We start from the raw sequence: 17728 nt of genomic DNA on the forward strand, positions 1-17728 counted from the left end.
TCCCCACCTACCAGCTATATACCGGCAAGGCAGGTCGGCCTACCGGTTAGCTCTTTTTGAGAGTTCTTTATCAATATTGCCCCCTTGGGGACCCAAAAGGGCAATACTAATACACCACATTATTACACCACGCCAGACCCAGTTCGCCGCGACGCGGTACCGGGTCCCTTCAGTATTCAGTGTGCTGTTGCCTGACTGTTACCCGTGGAGTCCTTGGTGGCTCATGTGCCAACACACCGCAGCATGCTGGACCTCACCAGCAAGGCTGTCCACCCAGTCCTATTCTAGCCAACACCTTGTCTTCTCTCATCGGAGTATTTCTGTAGAACAACTTGTCTAACAAAACTAGCAAAATTATTCCAGTTTGACTCGCTTCTTAGCATGTGGTCTATTGTTGTCTCTGGAGTTATACCTGTGAGTGCCTTACTATGTCTTAAGTGTGTCCCACCTATTGCACTCAAAAAAGGTGTGCTCAGCATCATCTATCTCGTTGCAGTAGTTGCAAATTGGCTCTTCTCTCTTGCCTATTTTGTGCAGGTAGTTATTGAAGGAACCATGTCCTGTAAAAAACTGCGATAGGTGATGATGAACCTCACCAAATCTTCTCGACAACCATGGCTTGATGTTGGGGATGAGGGTTCTCGTCCATCGACCCACAGCTTCCTGTGACCATCTTTCCTGCCAGATATTATAAACGGCATCCCTGACCTCTTATTCTGGCTTGCCTTGTGCCCTCTCCACCCTCTTTTTTGCGATTAGGTCAATAGGAGGTGTACCCGATAACACGCACAGGGCGGCATAGGACACTGTCCTGTATGCGGACACAATACCTAGGAGCACACACCTGTGCATCCTCGCCAGTCTCTCTTTGTTGCGCCTGATGGCGATAGAGCGCCACCAGGCCGGAACGGCATACATAAGCGAAGACACGACAGTGGTCGCCAGTAAACGGCGCTTTGAGGCCCGAGGGGCATTCTGCGATGACATAATGATGTTTAGACTTTTTATCATCCTTTCTGCCTTGTTGCATACATTGACTATGTGCTCGGTGTATCTACCGTTTTTTTGGAGGATAACTCCTAAGTACTTGATGTTATTCGCTTCTTCTATAGCATGACCGTTGATGGAAATATTGAACGGTTCTAGCACTCTTCTACCCGTAAAGGCAATACACCAGCATTTTTCCGTAGACAGTTGCAGACCCCTGGACCTCAACCACTCCTGTATAGTGTCGATGGCCGCATACACCCTCTCCCGCACCTCCAAGACCGTCCTTCCCTCTACGAGGACTGCAAGGTCATCTGCATAAGCCAGGACCTGGACGCCGACAGGAAACTCCTTCTGAAGGAGTTCATCTATAATCACAGCCACAACAACGGCCCCAGAACAGAGCCCTGCGGAACTCCACCGTGCATTTGAAAATGTACTGTTTCTTCCTGTGCTTCCACCAGACATCCTCTGTTGGACAAGTAACATTCAATTTGCCTACGCAGGTACGGGCTGAGGCCCCTAGCCGCAATTGCGTCATTAATATGATCCCAACCAATAGCCCCGAACGCGTTTTTTATGTCTAGTGATAGCATCAGTGGAATTGTCCTGGTTCGCCAAGTGCCTCTCTTCACCTCGTCGGCCCATCCCGAAATTCGGCAGATAGCCTGCACGGTGGATCGCCCCCGCATAAACCCGTACTGGTTAGGACTGATTCCAGCTCCCTCTTCTAGTTCTTTGATGATGCGGCGAGCCAGCATCTTTTCTACTAGCTTCCCCATCATGTTAAGGAGGCTCAGGGGTCTATAGGTTATATCTTCCTCCGAAGAGGTGCCTTTAGGTAGGAATACCACTCTGGCCTCCTTCCAGCAGTCGGGGAAGTCTCCGTTCTCCATGCCATGGCTGGCAATCTCGAGCATCTCCCAGGGAGCCTTCTGAACCAGCCCCTTGATCACTGCCGCGGGAATCTTGTCCAGGCCAGGGCTCTTTTTGGTTGCCAAACTCCTCGCCGCAAGTTGTAGCTCTTCCATGGTGAATCTTCTATTGTCGCAAGGTGTGGATCTCACAATATCAGGCACTGTATGCGGGAACAACCTGGCTACCTCCCTTGCAACACTGGTCTTATTGAGGATAGGCATACGTCTCCCGAACTTTTTGGTCACAATACGATATGCCTGGCTCCAGGGATTGCTGTCAAGCTCTTCGCAGAGCCTGATCCAATATATATATATATATATATATTCTTCTTCTTTCTTTCTTTACTGTTTAGCCTCCGGTAACTACCGTTTAGATAATTCTTCAGAGGATGAATGAGGATGATATGCATGAGTGTAAATGAAGTGTAGTCTTGTACATTCTCAGTTCGACCATTCCTGAGATGTGTGGTTAATTGAAACCCAACCACCAAAGAACACCGGCGGTATCCACGATCTAGTATTCAAATCCGTGTAAAAATAACTGGCTTTACTAGGACTTGAACGCTGGAACTCTCGACTTCCAAATCAGCTGATTTGGGAAGACGCGTATATATTGGTTTTCATTAACATAACTGTCCTAAACTATTAACTATAGCAGCAATAATAAAGCTACCAACAGTTTTTGACAACACAAACACACACACACAAAAGTGTCAAGTGACCCATAAAAGAGTACCAGTGATTACCAGCTAACAAGCTCTCCAATTAGTATTCAGTTGATACAACCTATAAGTCTTGAAGATATTGTAAAACACTTTTGAAGTTTTTGTGAATGCAATGAATAAATTGTAAAAAAATTATACTTATTGTTAAGTAAAAACTATTAATTAAAATTAAGTATTTATTAAAACAGGAGGTTTTTTATTTCTCCTGTAAAATTACAATTTTAGGAGGTCGTGCCATCTGGCCTGCAAAGATACAATGTTTAGCATTTGTGGTGATAGCCATGTTAGCTTCTAATTCAGTTATTTTACTACATATACTTTCTGCTATCCTGGGACATAAAACTATGAGTAGTATTGTTACCGCCACAATAAAGTATAAAATGATCTAGTAAAACTTAAATTTTAAGTAGTAGAAAGTTGGAATTCTAAGCGAGGTATATAGAGCATAACCTAATTTTTCTACTCTATACACTTTCTACTGGTGATATAATTCTTCCTGCGTGTTTTGATTCTGTAAGTAATGTTGCTTTTGCAAATGAGTAAATCAGTTTTGCTCTGCAAAGATTCAATGCCAACAAGTCAAACTAAATTATGTTGTAACTTGTAATAGTCAGAAAAAAGTCTTAATTAAATATGGTTGAGTTTAAAATACACTATTAATATGTTATCCAAATTTTATTCAGATATCTATCCACGAATTCCATAAATAAACACACAAAGTCAACTGCTAGAAAGTTAGACAGATTGCATTTTAATATAATTTTGATAGTACATTACTTTCTTCTATCTTGGCAGATTTTGTAGGTATAACTTTCCTGACTGCTATCTAGGCAGATTTTATAAATATATCTTTGAACTGTTTATCATTTTTGCTGATAGTGTTCTCTCTTTAAATGAAGTTTCATCAAAGCAAAGTTTTTAACATATTTGAAAATCTATTAATAGATACCTAAGAGTGTGGGGAAAAGTTAGGTAATAAATTCATTCTTCTATTCCAAACTTTTTTTTATCCTGGTAGATTTAAGTAGAACACTTTTAAATTCTAATTAGCATTTTTCACTAAAAGTGGTTCAAGTCAGTTTCCATTTTAAAGTAATTGGAAATTAATAGGAAGCAAAATGGGAAGATGAGTTACTGTTCAAGATAAACAGCTAAGTTATTTTGAGCAGGAAGCAAAGATGGGTATTCTATTCTATTTTGATGATGAGCCTTAATAACTGAAAATCAAATTATTTAAAGGATTGAAATAAAGGAAGGTAATTAATTAAACAACATATACATAATTTTAAACAATTGTTTATTTTATTGATTTGCTTTCATAAAACAATAAAATTATACAATAAGCAATAAATCTCCTGATTTATATTTATTTGTTTTATTCTTATGCACCTATATTATTATTGTCTCGATAAACACGAGAGAAATAGCTTAGAGTATAATTTTAATAAATTTAACAATTGTTATCTAATAATATTTCACGCAAATATATCTACTCAGCTTTTCAATTAAAATATTAAGCATTTCTTTAAACGGAAATAGGCATGATCTCATTAATAATATATTTTTTTCTTAAACATGCACACACAAATAATTAACATAACAAATATGGGTGAGCCAAAAATCAATAAGCTCGTAAAATTATCACAGTGGTCTCATAAAACTCTCAACAACAGAAAAAAATAGCTAACAGTTTTAAAAAAGTAATAGGGCTCAGTGATGTGTACGATATATACACATACAATCAATTAACAGTTCTATAAATGAATGATATCTGTCCTAATCAAATATTCTATCATGAGGGAGTATCGTATTTGTAGTCTAAAGTAAGTTTAAAAAATAAAATACAATTAAAATTTACAAAATCTTGTATACAATTATAAATAAATACATATTAACAATATCCGTAGAGTCAGTCTTTGGTCATTATTCATTAAGGAAATGATTGTGTAATAAGAAAATAAAATAAAATAACAAATCCAGTAATTACATTTTAAAAGACAGGGAACATTTTAATTTATGTAATTAGTGATTTTGTTAATTTAGTTTCGTTTCATTTATTATATTACTTAAACAGATGTCTAGCGTAATACCATATGCGGAAGAAATATTCACTTCTTCTAAGCAATGAACCACGTGCATATGAATGTATATCAGCATCCATTCCAGCTTCTCTCATCCATGATGTTGTCGTTTCTGTACTGAAACTTAGTGATGGTGTATCTTTACCCATTGCTGTTTCTTCCACATCTGTATCTTCTTCCATACCTATAAATAAAAATGATGAATAAAACACTGATCTGGTAAAATATACATAAATAGGTTTTTTTTCTGCAAATGGCAACATAAAATAACCATTAAACTCATCCTAACCACTTCAATATTAGAACTGTAATAACAATGCCGATTGATTATATTGCTAATGAAAAAACAGAACTGCATTATACACCCTAATACTCTTAATTTTTTGCCAGCATTAGTATCAGGATTTAAAAAGTAAACTGCATTAAACTTATTTTATAAAAAATAAATTATCCAAACAGCAAAAGGATTGATGAAAATGCACGGATAAACTTAAGTCAATGTCAAGTAGACTACAAACAATGTTGTTAATCTCACAAGTAACAAAAATAAATCAAAATCAGGTACATATCTGATTATAATTCTATACATTCAAAAGCATCATTATTTTTTTTTAATTTTTTAAATTTATAAGAAAGTAATCACAAATATGAACTTGTAAATATATGTATTCATAAAATATTACAAGTTTTCAAATGTGTATAAAAACAAGAAGAGGTCATTAACTCAAAGAATTGATGGAGGAGAAAAAAGGATTGTATGTTTTTTTTTTTTTTAAAACTTGAAGCTTGGAACCTAGCTAGGAAATTGCTCAGTACCTTGCTAGACTTATTTGACCAGTTCTTGCTGAAGTGGATAGCAGTCTGTTAAAAAAAAAAATTAGCAACATTTATATTTCATATCTAAAATTTTATATATTTTTTAAACTGTATTTCAGAAAAAAGTGGGTTATTAAATAATATAAAACCTTTAACTTTTGAAATGTAAAATAATTTTGTTAATGGTGTACTACTTCTAATTCTCAATTGTGAAAAATTAAATTGGCAACTTCAGCATTTTATGAAAATTTTTACATGCTATTTGATTTAATAAACAAGATAATACTATTTAATAAAACATACTACTTAATTATTAAGGTAATAAATAATATAATGGTAACAAACCTGATGGTCGAACCACAAGGAATGGCTCATCAGATTCTAATGGATCACTGAGTCCTACCTCATTACGAGCGAATATTCGTATTAAGTATTCGTGACCCTCCTGAAATAAATTAATATTGATTAAAATAAATAAAACTAATTGTAGTTTTATGACAAATTTAAGTATTTACAATTATAACATACACTGGGAATTAGGTACTAGATAACAGTTTCATTTCCAAGTTTAAAGAAACTATTGAAATATGGTCATTAAAAAAATTATTCAGCAAACATAATTATTAAAATTAATTGTTCTATTTTCTAAATTAAAAATTTAATTTAATTATTTACTCTAGAAGATTAAAAGTAGATAAATAATAATGCAATTAAAATTAATGCTATGATTACTTCTTCTTATTCATACATATATGTTTTCATAATTTTTGATACATAACCTGTTACATAATGACAAAAATACGAGGTGTGGCTATTAAATAATGAGACTAATGCTGTAAAATATTTTATTTTAAATTTATACATATTTAGTTATTATCCTCTTCAATATACACTCTTCCTCTATCCCTCTCTTTTCCTGTTTAGCTTCCGGTAACTACCGTTTAGATAATTCTTCAGAGGATGAATGAGGATGATATGTATGAGTGTAAATGAAGTGTAATCTTGTACATTCTCAGTTCGACCGTACGTGAGATGTGTGGTTAATTGAAACCCAACCACCAAAGAACACCGGTATCCACGATCTAGTATTCAAATCCTTGTAAAAATAACTGGCTTTACCAGGACTTGAACGCTGTAACTCTTGACTTCCAAATCAGCCGATTTGGGAAGACGCGTTAACCACTAGACCAACCCGGTGGGTTCTTCCTCTATCCCTACAACGCTCCATGTGAATTTTCCATTGTTTGAAACAGTGCTGTGAGGTTTGAAGTCTTCTTTTGTGAGGTCTTTCATGACACGTGTCACTTTTTCTTTCACAGCTTCATTGGTGTGAAATCTTGAAGTCACATTGTACCAGGTCAGGCGATTGAGACAGATCATCTAACACTAGGATGTTATACTTGGCTAGAAATGTCTTGACAGACAATGCAATGTGAGCCGGTGCATTGTCCTGATGAAAAACCACAATTTTTCTTCCGCAATTTGGGTCGTTTTTTTCTTATTTTTTCATGGAGATGAGCAAGGACCTTGAATAATGACAAGAATAGTTAACCGACGGTCAGACTGGTTCAAACTACCAATTTTTCAATATTTTTATCTGTTTTTGATGTGGAAGAGTGATCCGGGCGAACATCATCTTCAACATCTTCTTGGCCATCTTGGAAACACTTAAACCACTCAAAAACCTGCAATAAACATTCATTGCCATATATGTTTTTTAATAAAATTAAGTTTCAGTAGCGGTTTTTCCAAGTTTCATATGAAATTTCACGGCAATTCTTTGCTCTAATAAAACACTTACAATTTTTTCAGCAAAACAAAAAACAGATGTTATCCAAACGAAGGCCACGACCAGATTAATATGTCTACAGAAACTGTAGTGGCAGCAATCAAAAGAGAAGGCTTCATGCTACAGAGCTGTCAGTCGTACGAATTTGGCGCATGTGCAGTTCTTCTGTAGCAGCATTAGTCTCATTATTTAATAGCCACATCTCATAAAATCACTTAAATTCAATTTTTTGTCTATAAATGAACAGTTTTTTTTTTACTAATAATAAATATCAATGGAAACTATCCAAAATTAAAAAATAAAATTAAAATTTAACCCAAATTTTCTTATGTACATACTGTTTGCTGTAAAATAATTATTTTAGGTATTTTATTAGTAGAATTACAATATAGTGTAGTACAAAAAACCCTTATTTTAGACAACCCCAGTATTTGGAAGAAATCCTGCACACATAGTCAATTAACATGTTGTTACAAGTGGAGATGTTTGTTACAATTTTTTTCATATTTCCAACTCATTAGTCCTCATATTTGCTTTCATAGTCCTCATTGGTCTTTTTATTAACCCATGACAGAAAGATGAGATTTGATATATCATTTAATGATGTGTAGATTTTATCATTGAAATAATAACATGTAATAAGTTTTTATCAACCCACTGGTGCAGGCACATGTGGTAGTGATAATAGAGAATTTTCCAGTTAATTTAGAGGCAATTCATTCAAAAGGATATATTCTAGAATGGCATTTTAAAAATTATTATAATTAAAAATTGATCTGAATTTTTTTTGTTAAACGTTTTGTTGTTATGTTTTTCAACTGATAACTGGTGAATTTGTTTAATCTTATTTTACTATTAAAAGATTGTTTAAATTAAATATATTAGAAAACTATTACATAAGTAAATATAAACAAAATTTCAATTTGATAAACCATCAAACAGTATTTGAGGAAAATCATATTATAAATACTGCAACAGATAGCAGAACTCGTTTAAATTAATGCAAAATTTTCATTATTTTAGTATTTTTCTTCTAATGGAGTTACTTCAATCATGACAGAGGATGTGGGCTTCCATGAAAGTACTTTCATGTAAAATTAAGGTAAGATGGTCTTATAGTAATAATTAAGGTATTTTTTTTATTATTATAATTAAATATATTATATATGTAATAATAACTCTTTTGAAATTTTTAGGAGTTTATTACTGTGTGCTAATAGCAGTTTTAAAAAAAATTAATTATAAAAAAGAAAATTATAAATTTCATTTACCTGCAGATCTTTAATAGTAAGTTTTTGAATATCAGCTTTAACTTGTCCAACTTCCATCCACATTGTCTTCTTAATATCTCGAATGGCTATCTTATAACCCTCAAGAGGAGCACCTCCATCTGTTTCTGGTACTCCCCAGCTTATTATGATTGTGTTCAAACCTATTATATGTGTTTCCAGTGGAGCTGTAGGTGGTGAAGGCACAGCTATTATAAAAAAATAATACAACCATCATTAATTTAAAACTATAGTAAAGCAAAGATGAATATTATTTGTTGAATATACATTTACTATTTAGTACGCTAATTTATAACAAAAATATTATGTTGCTTCATCTTTGAAATGAAGCCAGTATTTAATTAAAATATAAGTATCTGATTAAGATAATTAATTTTTTTAAATTATTTATTTAAGAACATTACAATTAATTAAGGTAGGAGTGTAAAGTGAACATACCAGAAACTAAATAATATATTAAATGTTAAATTCAGAAAAAACTCAAAACATATTTAAGGAATTTAAATAGCTGATCAGTTTTTGCTGCATCACCTAAAACACTGTATGACAATAATAGCATGTAATAACAGCAATAGAAATAACAAGGAGGCTTGGTTATATAACTATTTTGGCGTTTAAGAAAAAGGATAATTATAGAAATTTAAGCTGTTAATGTTGTAGAATTTATAGAATTATAATATTCTAGCTGGTCTGGACCCTCGATGCATTCGTTATCCTCATGGTTGTGAGAATATTAAATATTTTACAGATATTCTTTAAAGAAAAAAGAGTTAATTAGTCATTTTACTTCATTATATTTCTGTTGCCATGGTGATAAAAATAAAATGAAGTAAGAGGAATAATTTTTCTTTCTTTAATGAATATCTTAACCCCCAATGAGGCTAGGGCCTCAATCTATGGCTTAAAAATTTCCATGGGATAATGCAAAAGTATCCTGAAAATTTGAAAGCAATTGATCAGCTGGTTCTCGTGTGATGCTATTGCAAATAACAGACAGACAGATCTGCATACTTTTGCATTTATGTATAAGATTAGCACACTATGCTTATATACCACATCATAAATTAATATATAAATCTTTAGTTGTTTAAGTAATCTTCGTTTTCATGAATTGGAATTGCTTGTAAAAAGTAACCTTACTGAATAACTAAAACATCTGATAAATACAAAATAATCATGATCATGAACACATAGTTATAGGTGTCATAAGATGAGGGAAAAATAATTAATTTGATATAACTATAAAAACTTACTGGCATGAGTCTGTAGGCTAACAAGACCAGTTGATGCTGGTGTACTCAATCCCATTGAGTTCTCAGCATAAATTCTGAAATAGAATTCTGTTTTTTCTTTTAGATTTTCTACTGTGTACTCAAGAACATTGGCGTCAAGAGTAGCAACCTTAGTCCATTTACTGCTCAATGCTGCCTGTTTCTCTATCACATAACCTGTGATTACAAACAAATTAATAAATGTAAAAATGAATACATAGAATTATTTACTGAACAAATATAATTTTTTTTTTTTTTTTTTGAGTAAATATTTTAACACAAATTAATTTCATTTATAAAGGGGTTTGTCTTCTTTCTTTAAGGTTCTGAGTTAAAGTTCAATCAAGCCTAGAATTTTTTTTTGAATGCTAAAACATTCATTATCTTTCATAAAGAAATAGCTGAAATAAATAAATGCAAGTAAAAATATATAAACAATTTTTTTTAGAACATTCAAGGATTATTTATTAATAACCTCTCTATTTTGCATAATTTTTTAGCACGATTTCATTTCAATGTTTTTTCCATTATATTTTTCATTTTTCATATTTTGATAAGCATGATGATTATAATGATACTGAAATGGTAGTATTGGGGCAGCAGTTAAAAATTAAGGGTTCAGAGATTTAAATTCTTTTCATATTTAAGAACTATTACAATCACCTAAATCCAAAATTAACAACTGAGTTGCTAGTTGAATAAAAAAGACTCATCATATTGATCAAGAAAAAATTATGCAGAAAACTTTCAAATTTATTTTACAACTAATGATATTAAGAAATTAACTCTAAGATTCAAAGCAATTGATTTCATTAAAGATAAAAAAACAGTGCAGTTTTAGTATAATGCACGTCAAAAATATTAATTACCGCGTACTAAGAACCCTTAGAAGAAGGAAGAGATTAGCAATACAACAAGCTCTGGTACATTCCTGTGTAATTTATTATCTAATAAATTTTCATAATATTATTCAATACAGACTTCTGGAAAAGAAGTCTGATGTTTCTTGTTTTTTTGAAGATGTTCCTTGCAAAAAATTGTAAAAAACCCTTAAAATTGAATTTTTTTAAAATTGTACATTTGTGAATTGTTTTAATAAAATATATGATGTGGACACCATATGACTTCCTTGCATGTCTATTAAATTACATATACATATTTCTTTAAAATGAAAAGTACATAAAATTTTATTTCATTAATAACTTCTGATATTTTTTTTTGCTTTCTTGTACAAAGTATTGTGATCGCAAAAAAAGTTCAGGTTTCAACAGAATTATCCATTTTGACTAGTTTTGGCCTGATGTCTATATATATGTACCTTGCATAACTCAAAAATGATTAGCTGTAGGATGTTGAAATTTTTGATTTAGGACTGTTATAACATCTAGTTGTGCACCTCCTCTTTTGATTTCTATCAACTTAACCAAAAAAGCCCAAAATCCCCAAAAAATTTGATTCTGGACTTTTTCTTAACTGCAGTAATGCCCTCATTGAGAGCTTTTGAACGATATATCATAAGTAGCACTTATTTTCATTGGTTCCAGAGTTATAGCCAAATAAAATTATAATTAATGAAATATTTTTGGATCTACAAGGGAAGGCACATTGGTTCAAATCAGACTTCATTCCCTTTTTTTTTAATTAATTTTTTTTTAACTTTTTTTAAAAATTTAAATATATTAATTTATTAATAATTATTAACTGATTGTAAAAACATTTTTACAATAAATAATTCAATAATAACAATAAAAAAATCTAAAAAAAATTCGAAGTTATAAGTGAAATAAAATTTTATGTATTTTTAACAATGTGTATATTTAATTTAATAGGCATTATTACATATCTGTATATGTAATAGATTTGGTGAAGCATCTGATTATTTAATATTAATTGAAAGTTATAATTTAGAATTGTATTATTTTTGGATTTTCTAGTTTAATTTCTGTTTAATTTTATTTAATTATTCTGGAATTTCTGTTTAATTTTATCTACATTAAAGTTAACTACAGAGACTGCAAAATAGATCCTCACAAGAACAACAAATAACTGAGGCATACATGCCCGATCTTTAATAAATTGCAAAAAACTTTTATCTTTTAGTTCAGTATTCTTCTAATATTGTCGGATAATATCCTCCCTAAGTCGTAGTTGATCATCATTTCATTTATTTGTTTTTTGTTGCAATCATATAATTGCTCTTTAGTTTGATATAATTTTTCTGATCTTAGATTGTGTATACATTCTCTAGTTTTCAAATGTTTCCTCTTTTAATCTTTTTATTCTTTCCTTGGTCTTAACATTTTCTTTCTCTTTAGATTAACATCTTCTCTTAATCATTTTATTCTTTATTTGGTTTTAATATTTACTTCCTCTTTATTTTTATCATTTTCTCTTAATTTTATTCTTCCCTTGTTCTTAACATTTTCTTCCCTTTCAAATTCATCTTCCTGTCGTTTTTTAATATATATTTCTTCATGTTATCTTTCCTTTTCCTGTATGATTGTTTCTTTTTCATTTTTGATTATTCACCATATAATTCAATAACAAACTGAATATTTTACACCGTAAGGTCAAAATTATCATTTGTAACCAGTATACAGGAGTTAACTAAATGGAATAGTTTAATTATTATTAACTTTTATTTATACTGCACACCAGAAATCTGAAACTTTCGTTAATCATTAACTCACTAAGATATGAATAATACTGATCTAGTAATACGAGGAATAAAGGGACTTTTATTCTGGCCTAATATTTCATGTAAAATTGTTGAATTAATAATTGTATAAATAGTTAATGTTAATAAAAACTAATATTTCAGCAATTGTGTAACTGTTCACTTTATTAAAGAATTGGAGGATCGTATCTCACTTTCAAATGAAATAGGTTTAAATGAAGTACAGCAAAAAATGTGTACATGCGATTTAATAGGCATACAAGGAAGTCATGTGGTGTCAACATCAGATTTTTTTAGAATTATTTATTGTAAAAATTTTTTACAATCAGAGGTTAATAATTATTAATAAATCAATATATTTAAATTAAAAAAAAGTTAAAATTAAAAGGTGATAAAGTCAGATTTGATCCAATGTACTTTCCTCGTGCAAGATATAGCTATTTGGCTATAACTCTGGAACCAATGAAAATAAATACCACTTATGATATGTCATTGAAAAGCTCTCAATGAGGGATTATTACTGCAGTTAAGAAAAAGTCCAAAATCCAAAAATTTGGATTTTGGGCTTTTTTGGACACTTTTGGTCCAGTCGATTGCAGTCAAAAGGAGAGGTCTACAGCTAGATGTAACAACTGTCCTCAATAAAAAATTTCAACAGTCTACGGTTAATTGTTTTTGAGTTATGCGATACATACTTACGAACATACAGACAACACTCAGAAAATAGTCAAAATGGATTCAGGGATAGTTAAAATGGATATTTCCATTGAAATCTGAAAACTGAAATTTTTCACGATTATAATACTTCCTTTACTTTATACAAGGAAATAAAAAGGATGATTATTTTTTATAATAAATAGTATCTATATGTAAAAGTAATATATATACATCATAAATTACATATAAATGTAAAGAACATTATTAAGCCAACTAGACAAAGTAATAAAACAGAACTTACTGTTGGAGAGACTGTTTTTTGACACTATTTTTTTATGTATCTCCAATATTTATTTATTTAAAAAAAATAATAAATACAGTAACAATACTTATACCGCAGGGTTCGCCGTTGAGCGGTACCTTGTTTACCATTGCCATTAATAAATTGATACTAGCCATTCCAGTAGAAATCAGCAAAAGCGTCTATGTTGAGATGTATGCCAGCAACAAGACTGCTATGGTGAGGTACAAATTGCAACGAGCGATCAATGCTCTAAATGAAGTTACAAGGAATAACGGATTCCAATTCTCACCAGAGAAAACGTGCTGTGTACACTTTTGTAGGAAGAGAATTCCTCATCAAAGTCCTGCGTTGACAATTGACGATAATCCAATACAATATAAAGATAGCGTAAGATATTTAGGACTAGTATTGGATAAATCCCTTACATGGGGATTACATATACAGGACTTGAGTGATAGATGCAAAAGAGCCCTAAACATTATAAAATGTTTATCGAATTTAAATTGGGGCTCAGACAAAGAGACATTATTGAGATTGTATAAAGCATTGGTTCAATCTAAACTAGACTACGGATGTATCGTATATTCATCCGCTAGAAAGTCGCACTTAAGAAAGTTAGACATAGTTCATAATAGCGGAATAAGATATGCAACAGGCGCTTTCCGCACAAGTCCGGCGGCTAGTCTGATGTCTGAAGCCGGAATAATGTCACTACATTATAGATCCTTTTGTTAAGATATGCAGCAAATGTATGGGCTTTCCCTGCTCATATAAATAATAAATTGTTTACGAATCATCCTATGGCTGCAGTATATGAACATCGTGCTACCTATTCCAGACCAACCGGAATTAGGTACCACGAATTAAGAAGAAAATATGAAATTGCTATACCAGAGACACTAGCAATTTCTACTAGAGAAATACCGCCTTGGCTCTTGCCAGCGGTAAATACAAGTTTGGATCTCTCTCAAGGAGAAATAAAAACGAAACCAGCAGTGATCATCCAGCAGGAATTTTTAGCAACCGTCAGTAGTTACGAAGAACATATTAGAATTTATACTGACGGTTCTAAAACCGAACATGGTGTTGGATGCTCGATATATGTAAATGAAGAAGCCCATTTTTGGAGACTGCCAGATGTGGCCAGTGTCTACACGGCAGAACTCACTGCAATTCAGCAAGATCTTCGCTACACTGAACACTATTGCGAAGAGAGAGTGCTAATATGTTCCGATTCATTAAGTGCACTCGTCGCAATTCGGAACAAGAACATTAAGGATGTCCTAATTGCAAACATCCTGTCCATTTTATACGTACTAAAACAACGAGGACAGCGATGCGTATTTGTATGGATTCCAGGGCATGCTGGTATTACAGGTAATGAAATCGCAGACGAAGCTGCCAGAAAGGCAACAGTCTGCGATGACTTGGATGCATTTCCTGTAAGAGTGGTAGATGTTAAAAACCATCTAACAAACATAGTAAGAAACAAGTGGAACGCTGAATGGAGGAGTTTAAATACAAAATTAAACTCGGTTAAAACTTCTTATAAATGGAAAAGCGACTTTAAGTTGACTTGCCGTGAACAAGTAGCGGTGACCAGACTTAGAATCGGTCACACGCGATTAACAAATTTATATTTGTTAACCGGCGAAGTGAGACCAATGTGCGGTGTTTGTAATAAAACACTGACAATCAAGCATCTAATAGAAGAGTGTACCATATATGAGGACCTCAGAAAGAGGTTCCGTCTTACAAATAATATTAGTGCTGATCTGGATAATGGAAATGAAGAAAATAATAGTTGCATTTTTACACGCCAGTGAACTTCTTAAAAGTCTATAAAATGGAAGTTTAAAGCTGTGGTAAAAGATACTCTAAGCGGTAGTTTTATATATACATATAAGGGAGTCTCGAAGCGTGGCACGTATAGTGACGGGAGGTAGCCCTCTTGCCTAGGCCATTTTGGCTCGCCTGCATTCAAGAGCAGTGAGTCGGGGCGTGTCCGATGATGGCATGGGGGACCCTCAAGGGTGGATTGAGAGCGCGAGGCTATGGGTGTACGCCGTGCATGCCTATGGCTTGATATAAGAAGGATTCAACTGCCACGGCTGACATACTGCTCAACGGCGGTTCTGGTCGCCCCGAGGGTGCTTAAACAAACTATAAATGAGACTTCGTAGAAGAAAGAAAGAAAGATATGGTATTGATAAGTTTAATTTTAATTTTAATTTCATGGTCTTTTGAGAACCTATCTCAAATTTTAATATTGGAGCCCTTTACACCCCGTAAGTGTTTGTGCTTGTCCTTGTCTTTTATGTTTTAATGTTTATTGTGAAGTTTGTGTTTTTAAATAAAATGTAAGGGCCCTTTACACCCTTACATATGACGATCCTGATAGAGATAATAATTTCTTTTAAAGAATGTGACGAGGGCTAATGACCTTAGCAGTCGATGCCCGTAAAAATTCAGTTAAAAAAAAAAAAAACAATACTTATTTTTATTTTTTATTTTTTGCAACAGATTATTTAATGTTTTAAAATGTTTGCTTTGCAACAGACATTTAATGTTAATATATATTTAAATGTAGGTTATAATTAGAAAAACAAGGCAGATAACAATTTGGTGCTAAAAGACAACTCCCTAACGGCGAGTTCTGTTTTATTATACTATCTAGATTGTTCATTTATTTATACTGGTATTCAGTTAAATAGAATAAATATAGTTAATTCAGTTTAATGTTTTAATTATTAAATAAAGGTAGCTTAATATTAGAATGATAATTACCTTCTCCATATATAACTTTTATTTTTTAAAAATGTATTTGTTAGTTAAATGTTTTCAATCTTTTCTGTGTATGTAAATACAATAATGAAAAAATTTTCATAAAAGCACAAGTAAAACTTTACTTTATTAAAATTTACTAAAATTTGATTCAATTCATCTTAAAAAAAAGTAATTTTTTTTTGTAATTTTTAACACTGGCTATTAAGAACAACAAAATTTTCAAATTAAAATGATTTAATAACTCTATCATGTAAAAATTAAAACAAAAAAGTTCCTCTTTACTTGTTAAGGTGATTGAATGCTTCTTTAAACATTATTTAAAAAAATTAATTTATATTAAGTAGTGATTAATATAAACACATTTAACTGATGTCAGAAATTAGCTTATATTAGTTTAAAGTAAATATATTATACATACCAGTAAGTTCAGTGCCTCCAGTGCTAGTTGGTGGGCCCCATTTTAATGAAACACTCTTGCTTGTAATGTCTTTGACAGTAAAGTCTGTTGGAGCTGATGGTGGAGCTGAAAAATTTGAACAATACAGTATTTTAATGAAAAATAATATACAGATGTGTGTGTAAATATTGTTCAATAAAGTTTACAAACAATTTTATTTAATTAAACATATGCACACATGTCCATACAGAACTTTATTTAAATATATAAAGAAGTAACACTTCATTTTCAGGAAACAAAGTTATAAATAAATATTGAGGAACCCACAATTTGTCACATTATTAACAAAGTTAATATATACTGAAATATATATATTAATGATAATTTGTGAAACCAAGAAGAAAATTTCATTATGTTTAATGATCACAATTACTGAAAGCCACGGCTTTCAGTTCATCAGGAACTATGACAAACCTACATAAAGATAATAAATTAAATATTTTTTTACTAAATGACACATCTATTTTCATAAAATGTTAGACTTATGTCCTGGCAAAAGATCTTGTGAAAGAGTCTAAATGGTAAAGAAAAGTTTCTTTTTCCTTTTGCATAAACAAGTTATTTCCATCAACAATTTCTAAGAAATTTTGTTACACTAAAAGGATCATTAAAAATTGCAGTATAACTAGGTTCAATCTATACCAAAGATGTGTAGTAGTAGATGGGAATTAAACCTTATCGCCTACTATTAGTGGGATCAATATGCGAAATTGAAAATACACAAGACCCAATAATTTTCACATATTAAATTCGTGTCTTTCTAAATGATGAGTACAGAACCATTGAGAACATTATACCTTTAAGGTTGTAAATTTATTTGCTTATTTCAGGCAAACAATCCAAATATTGTATTGTCTAATTCTTCTTTTAATACAATGACTACTAACAATTATTAGCTACACTGACTTCTGCATACATTATCACTGGTATTATTGACTGACTACAAACTTTATTTATAATAAGTAATTTAA

At 31.7% G+C, this 17728-nt stretch overlaps 1 protein-coding gene across 8 annotated transcripts in view; it reads right to left on the minus strand.

The window, feature by feature from the left end:
• Positions 1 to 3909: 3909 nt before the first annotated feature.
• sls (sallimus) overlaps positions 3910 to 17728 on the minus strand; it is a 397202-nt gene continuing 383383 nt past the window's right edge. For all 8 annotated transcript variants that reach the window (XM_075372741.1, XM_075372740.1, XM_075372745.1 and 5 more), the window contains 5 exons: positions 16719 to 16823; positions 9858 to 10052; positions 8587 to 8792; positions 5872 to 5971; positions 3910 to 4894 (listed from right to left, as the gene is read on the minus strand). In XM_075372741.1, the coding sequence (XP_075228856.1) occupies positions 4692 to 4894; positions 5872 to 5971; positions 8587 to 8792; positions 9858 to 10052; positions 16719 to 16823 (809 nt within the window). In that variant the 3' untranslated portion in view covers positions 3910 to 4691. The remainder of the gene's footprint in view (positions 4895 to 5871; positions 5972 to 8586; positions 8793 to 9857; positions 10053 to 16718; positions 16824 to 17728) is intronic.

This window comes from Lycorma delicatula, chromosome 8 (assembly GCF_047948215.1).
Source record: "Lycorma delicatula isolate Av1 chromosome 8, ASM4794821v1, whole genome shotgun sequence".
NCBI classification, from domain to species: domain Eukaryota; kingdom Metazoa; phylum Arthropoda; class Insecta; order Hemiptera; family Fulgoridae; genus Lycorma; species Lycorma delicatula.